The sequence below is a fragment of the Buceros rhinoceros genome, unplaced genomic scaffold, assembly GCF_000710305.1.
Source record: "Buceros rhinoceros silvestris isolate BGI_N320 unplaced genomic scaffold, ASM71030v1 scaffold2686, whole genome shotgun sequence".
In the NCBI taxonomy this organism is placed as follows: Eukaryota; Metazoa; Chordata; class Aves; order Bucerotiformes; family Bucerotidae; genus Buceros; species Buceros rhinoceros.
The window spans coordinates 56,593-64,373 of NW_010419170.1; the positions used below are offsets into that span (position 1 = coordinate 56,593).

Genomic DNA, 7,781 nt, shown 5'->3' on the forward strand with positions numbered 1-7,781 from the left:
GGTCTCCTATTCAAGTAGTTCTCAGGTACTTCATTACAGCCCTTTTTTGATACGGGGTTTCCGTTAAGCAAATTCCCTCACTTTGACATTTCTTTCTTTGTCTTGTATTTTTCTAGCTGTAGATCAGCAACTTCTAAAGGGATTGCAGTGAGAAAACCATATAAAAATGTGGCTGAGCATGTTGTCCTTAATTATTCCCTGAAAAAGAAGAAATTAAGGATGAGAGTCACGGCTTGCTACTCTATATTCAATTAGGACTGACTTCTTTGTGGCTGTGGCTCATGCAGGACGTGCAGTTATCTAATACAGCCCGATTCTGGCAGCAGAACAGTTAGAATGCAAAGCATAACTTAAAACAGACTCTGCGAATACTTTTTCCCTTTGGTTGTGACATCTTCAGCCGACTTAAATCAGAAGTTATCAGAGTGTATCCTATGCTGAAATTCCAAACTCACATTCTGAAACCAAATGTGGCTTTTAAAGTGCTTAATGAAGTGAAAATTGAATATGGTATGACTGAGGAAGCAAGTGGAGAGGGGCTTTTACGCCTGCACACGTACATAGGTACAAAATCGAAGAAAAAAAGAAACGCCCTATTTAAGCACAATATCCCAAAACTGACCTCTGTTCTATGGTGAGCTCAAAGCAGGGTCTTATGTCAACTAATAGGTCAGTAACACGCTCAAGGCACGCGATGCTCAAGCACATCAAACCCAATGTTGAATCTTGCTGCTCTCCCTTCTTCTGCATGACTCGCTTCTGGCGGAGATTACGAGAATCTGGCAGGGTTTTCCTACCTAACAATAATCACCACCCTTTCTCCCCAGTCCGTCTGCACAGCTTCCTGATGAGGTGGCCTTGTTGCAGAGTTTAGTGAGGAGTCAGGTCTCACGCAGATTAAAATACCTCTCTTCCCACTCATTTCCACCCCAGGGTTATTTTTACCTCCAGACACGCATTCTCAAGCAGCTTTCTGCTTCGCTGATGATAGCTCAGGTGCTCTAATGGCAGCTTGAGCAGCAACACGAAGAAAACACAATACGCAAAAAACCTCCATCTCCGGATGTCCATAAATTGCCTCCTGCCAAGAGCTAGACAAGTATACTGGAAAAATCATTATTTTCCTGCTGCTGGTCACTGCTGTCAAAGGCAAGAGTGCTGTCCTAGACTGATGTTTGTCTGGATCCGGGATATTCTTAAACACATATGCTATGCACCTGCGCAGCGTAGTCTACACATCTACTGCAAGGAGGAAGAGTTCAAATCCCCTCATCTTTTACTTTGGTATAAGGAGTATCCTTTTGTTCCTCCATTCTTCACTGGAGGAGCTTCCAGCAGTTGTATTACTCCTCCCAAATTGTTACTGTTATAATTCACTCCCAGTGTTATTTTCAATACAAAACAAAAAGACATACTTAAAAGAGAACATCAAGTTGGGCTCTCGGATGTTATGCAATGATCAGAAAGAAGCATGGAGTCTGTGTTCATTTCAAAACCAGCCAATTAACCAGCTACAGTGACAAACCAACCAAGCACGGTTAAAAATTACATACTTACCTTTCAGTTTGAGGTCCACATTGTGCCGCAGCCAAGGATAAACACCGTAGTTTGACATGTCGTCAGGAATAGGGTGATTATATATCCAGCCGTCACATGCAAATCGATAAAAGTTCTCACACGGGTCTACAGATTGATTTATCTTGCTTAGGATGCCAGCAGCTGTAAAAAAAGACGCCACACAGATTTTGTAGGACACTTTTTCCTAAACAGAGAATTATGTGAGGCCACAGTCCAGAAATGACAACCACCATTTACCCATCTCTGCAATCTGATGATGACCTCACTTGCAAACTAAGCTTGGCTGTTGTCTTGATGTGGCCTGATCTCTGCCAATTTTTAAAAAGCAGCAAGAACACCACCCAGCTTCTCTAGCTTCTAACAGTGCCTACACGGGAGGGGAGTAAAAGACAAAATACCTGCAATGAATCTTTGAGTGCTGCACAGCAGTGACCACCCAACCTAGCGCTACAGGCACGTGAACTGCTGGAGCCAGACACCTGAAGATGGGCTTTCCATCGTTGCCGTGATAGAACTAATGGCCCGAGGAGTTCAGTAGCAATACATACCAAGCAGATTGTAATTAGCGCCACAGACACAATGCACTGTTTACCTTTAGCTGCACAAGAAAACAAATCAAGTCCTGATTTACCGTTCATTGGAAAGGATAACTGTAGTATTTTCAGCTCCATTTTGTGACCGCATCCCCACCAGCTGCTCTTGCAGGTGAGACTAGCAAGAGATCAGGCTGACAAGCCAGAGGCTTAATAGTTCTTGAGTATCTAATCGTAGATCACAGAACCATAAAACGGCTTGGGGTGGGAAGGACCTTTAAAGGTTCTTTGCCCCTTCAATGAACAGTTACGTCTTCACCTAGATCAGGTTGGTCGGAGCCGTGTGCAGCCTGGCCTTTAATGTTCCCAGGGATGAGGCACCTACCACCTCTCCGGGCAACGTGTCCTAGTGTTTCACATCCTCATCACAAAAGCAGTCTCTTCCTTAAATCTAGTCTCTATCTACCCTCTTTTAGTTTAACACCACATCACTTTCGTGCATTACAATGATTGTAACGTAAATATACAAGTCCACTAACATGGAATATGTGGATGCTGGCCATTTTTTTGCTAAAACAAGCATGTATTTTGAGTCTTATCCAAATAACAGATTAAAAATCCTAGCAGGAAATCTGATAACTTTTACACCCTTCACGGTACTATTTCTCATATCCAGTAACCCTTCTTCATCCCCTTAGAGTAATTCTTCCTATGATATTTCTGTGTCTCAGCTGTAGTTCTCTCACACATTAGAAACTCTCAAACTGACTACATCAAACACATTTTGGTCCCCGGCAATTTTCTCTCACTCCTGGAAGACTGTTCGGCAAGGCAGGGCTAGGGTGACACTATGTAGTGACTACACAGAGCTTTGAGCTACAACAGTCAGGTCATGCAGGTGTCCAGGCGTGCCTTGGTGTAAAATCCCAGCTTCTGCTGACCTTACCAAAACACCCGTGTCATTTCACATGCACGTGAGAAGAAGAAAGCCAATTCAGATTCAGACTTCAGTGACTTTGTTGTTGTTGTGAAGCTCAAGATGAAGCCCCCACACTTACTTTCGGTTGGGGTTTTGGGTGCGGTTGTGTTTTGATTCATCATCTGACCTTACTCAGATGTTTGCACTCATTCGAGAACCAGCTTGGGAGGGTGGTGTCCAGGGCAGCCAAGAGCACTATCAGTGCAGCACAGAGTGGAAGCAGAAGGGCAAGAAACCTCCTGGTAATGTTAAGACCTGCAATGTTTTCAATTTATTGAGCCCCACAGAATTTGTCAGGATTTCAAACACAAGCCAAACACCCTCGATATCAGCTTAATGTGGTGCAGAATGGAAATAAATACTTTTATAAGCTCGCACAGTGTAACTTTGTTCCCAGTAAAATGGTTCTAGGGGCAGATTTCCTGGTGTGGTAACTATCGTTCAGTCTTTGCTCTCATTACACTCAACAATAAAACTCTCCTTTATTCAGCACAAGCAAAACTGTCAGAACTGACCAGTGCAAAACGGGGGTTCCCTTGGGCCCAGCTGAGGCCAGGCCCTTGAGTTGGCGCGTGATACCAACAGACGTCCCAGCTCCGTACAGGTTACTGCATCTATCTCTGGATGGCGAAAGGACCCTGCCGGTACGGAAGCGGCTGCAGATTTTGAGTTGTAGTCACCACATCACGACTGCGCAAGTCTGTGCAAGATCCGGCCCTAAAGCACCTCTGTGCTTGACAATTCACTCACTAGTTTTCTGACTACAGGGAAGGAAACAACAAAATACACCTGAAGGTCAAGCCACTCAATATTTTGCTTTCTGTTAAAAAAACAAACAAACCCTACGGAAACTTTGAGTCAACCTGGGTAGAATAGAGTCAAAACAATTCAAAACACAAATTGTAGAAAATAAACAGATCTGCAGCAACTTAAACAGTGACTTTTTTTGAAGTCTGGGTTATTTTTTTCCCTGCATTATTAATGAAGGAGTAAAACGCATCACAGAAAAAAAATTGAACAGTACAAATATCTCATTAACATACTGTAATCATTATATAACAGAACGGATAAAGTTACTGCTTACCGGCTTCAATGCATTCTGAGGTCAAACAGTACCGCTGCTTCGGGTGGAGCTTTATAAGACCTTGGCTAACTGCAAAATGGAAAACCATGATGAGATAATTTGGAATGAATTCTGACCACTGCAGCCGAAATGTTGTACGCTATCACTCAAAGGTCTCTGCAAGCTCTGGGCTTAACGCAGCTCTGACTCCATTGATTGAAAACCGTTAGAATGCATATTAAGTAAATACTGGACCGCACTGATTTAGAACAGTTAAAATGTATATTAAGTATGTATGTTTTATGTATATAAAATGTGTATTAATACTGCAGCTTGTAACAAATAATTCTCCCATTCCGTGCCAGCTTTCTCCTTCCTCTGCCTGTGTTCGCAGGCAGCGTGGAGCAACGGCTGTCTCTCAGTGCACGTTTGCGTGGTGCCTGGAGGTACAACATCTCAGCCTTACCGGCAGCGAGCAGCACCACAATACAAACAATCAGTCACTGTTCCATCACCCTCCACGGATGCACCTTTCACAGCTGGCAATGCAACAGGGAGCTATCTAGCCACCCTCCGCAGGGTTCCCGCAGCTCCTCTCCAGCTGCAGGGCTTGCGCTGCCCTGCTGCACCATCCTCCTGCAGCAGCGCTGCACTGCCCGAACCCTCCAACACAGCCCAGGACAATGGGATGCTTTCAGGGTCCCCTTACTCCAGCATGGAATAAACCATACAGCAATGGGCATGGGGTAGCTGTGGTTTATGAGGCACAAGGAGGTTTTTGTCTGAACTGGCTCCTGAAAGTATTGTATTTGCTTCCAAAAATCTTGCTGACAAGAACCATGAAATTGTCAGTTAATTTTGCTTATCTTTAAAAAATGTGTATTACAGCTGCCACTGAAATTTAAGCATAAGAATTGCTAATTTCCAACACTGCTGTCAGGCAGCAAATAATCACATAATTGGTACTTGGCATGAGGACGGGAGAGTCCCAAGGGGTAGATGAAATAAGACTCAGTAGATGTGCTCAGGAGACATAAAGAAATATCTTGTTATATCCATTATCTTAATAACTCAGTCCATAGAAAAATAAAAAAGGAAAGCCAAAACCAACAGGAAAAACCAACAATGGAACGTATTAAGACATTGTAGCTTTGCCAGTGCTGATAGTTACAAAGCAATTTCTCTTGTAGTTACACATTGTTCAAAAGGGATAGGAAAATGGGAAATGGTATTTCAGCACAGGAAAATCTGAGTATAAAAACCCTAAAGCTAGGAGAGGATACAGAGCTTTTCATCTCTTCATAGTTTAAATGACAATTAATGACAGAAATGGCTGGATTTCAATCAAATTTTCTTAGAAACCGAGAACATAAAACTATTTCCCAAGCTAACTTTACCAAAGCTTACACCGACTCAGTGAAACACACCACCTCAACAACCTTGTAAATTCGCCAAGCAACACGCGAGATTTGGAAGCATCTAAAAATTGTCATTGGAATATTGAAGAACAATAGAAAATAGAGAAGCATGGATCTCCAGAATAGGACTTTGAGCCTCATGAAATGCAAATATTGCTCATTATGCCTGTTAACTAAGTGTTGCACTCCTGACTCACAGGCTCCCTACTTTAAGCTAGCCTTTTAGAACTCAGCCAGCTCTTGAGAGTTTGCTAGGTTTTGGTTTGGTTTTTTTTCTTAACGAAGCAGGGGACACTTATAAACAAAAGCAAAATACCATTTTGACTGGTTTTGTTCCATTTACAACTTCATCATTAGAGCAAATTAAAAGAAGAATTTGGGGGCCGTAACATTTTCCTTTTAATGAATAGCTAATTTTAATTTAAAAACTTTGCCTGGTTTTGTTCTCTTGCCTTTTCGTTGTTCTTATGAGAACGAACCACTGCATCATTAACTACAGTTGGGGTTATGACAGTCAGTGTCCAGCCTCTTCCTTTAGAAGCCTGCTTCCAGATTCTTAAGCAAATAAACACCGTAATTAAGTTCCCTCCAAAAATCTGAGAGGGGTAAAGGCATACACATACACAGATGCAAATAATGTGGATGTTCCCAAGATGTGAGAAGTCCATAGGGCTACCAAATCAGGAGCAGAGGCTACCAAACCGAGGCCTGACTTCTTGCCCAAAGGAACCAGAGAGTGATCTGCCTCCTTTTGCTCTTGCCCCAGCTACCGAGGAGGAGGTGGCTTCTTTCCCACCCCAGTCCCACCCCGCTGTCCCGAGAGCTGCTGGCAGAACCCCGCGTGATGCCACGCGACTCCCCTGGCAGCTCCCCCTGAAGCCGTGGTGTGGCTGCAGCCTGTATGAGCAAGTAGCGGTATGTAAAACCGTGTGAGTCTCCCAGATTCCTCCTAGGGCAGGAACTCTGTGAAGAAACAGGAGAAGCTGGAGAAGGCTCTGTTTTACTACTCATGCTAGAAAATCAAAGGGAAATCGTTTCAGGTCCACCAGAAATGCAAGTTTTTCAGATTAAATGAAAACCAAAGAAAAAAAGGACATCTTGAGGTGCCTGAAATGTTTCACGTGACCAGAATGGTCCCCTTTTCTGCAGCTGAACAAAACTAAAAAAGAGCTAAATTAAAAAACTTACAAAACACAGCATCACACGGAAACATTGCATTGACAAAATATTAAACAAAATGATTTAACTCTTCCCCTTTATTCTTTTGGTTTAAAACCTCTAGAAAATTTCAAAACAAATCTGAAAAACATTTGGGTTGACCCAATGCCAGCATTTTCATTTTCTTAGCAGCTTTGCCAATGAAAATTTTGACGCTGATCCCTGGTTATAGAATAGGCCTCAGCACACTTAAAAAAACCTCTCTAAGAATTAACATATATTTGCTTGAATTTTCACGTCTGATCTATGGATACGGCACTTCTATCTGACAAGAAATGGTGGTAAACATCCATTGCTTTTTACAAGCAATAGAGAAAAAAATCTAGTCCTAAAAAAGATAAGTAAGATCTCTCCATTACTCCCTGGTAAATGATATTGGATTATTTAAGTGAAAAACACTATTTTTCATTTAGAAATAATATTTTGCACTAACCATCGAAGATTTGATCCTGCTCACATTTATGAAGATTTTTGTTGAACTGTGTGGGATTACTCCAATACACAAAAGTTACACACATGCACAACTCTAGAGTAGACAAACACTAATCAAGTGCGAGTCTGGGGCTTTAAATATTCTCTGGAAAACCTGGCATAATTTTCTCTGTTGTGATTATAAACAAAGCAGACCTTTCAAATCAGATCACAAAGGTCTGGAGGGATGCAAAAGATACGCTAGAGGCTAAGTTCTCTCCAGTCCAGAGAAATCTGTGTTGGTCTAAAGAAATGAGAAGCTGGGCTGAGCTGTTCCAAAAGCAGCGCTGCCTCTGCAGGTTCCTACAGCAACACTGCTGCCTCTTCTCTGCTCGGCGGTTCTGGGTACTTATTTATACTTGTCATCATTTTACAGGTGTAGGCATATGCTTCCACACAGTATTCCAACAAAACAAATCTGCAGATGATTCCAAATGCCAGATAGGAAAAACTAACTCCTCTTCTATTGTGTCCACTTACAGCTTATAAATCTGATTAAAATATTTTAATTTCATTCCTGC

General features: G+C 42.3%; 1 protein-coding gene across 1 annotated transcript in view; it reads right to left on the reverse strand.

Moving 5' to 3' along the window:
- PHEX (phosphate regulating endopeptidase homolog, X-linked) overlaps positions 1–7,781 on the reverse strand; it is a gene marked incomplete at its 3' end in the record, with an annotated part of 52,655 nt that overhangs the window by 44,115 nt on the left and 759 nt on the right. The window contains exons 2-3 of the mRNA XM_010138793.1: positions 4,175–4,243; positions 1,558–1,719 (exon numbers count right to left, since the gene is read on the reverse strand). Coding sequence (XP_010137095.1) covers positions 1,558–1,719; positions 4,175–4,243 — 231 coding nt within the window. The remainder of the gene's footprint in view (positions 1–1,557; positions 1,720–4,174; positions 4,244–7,781) is intronic.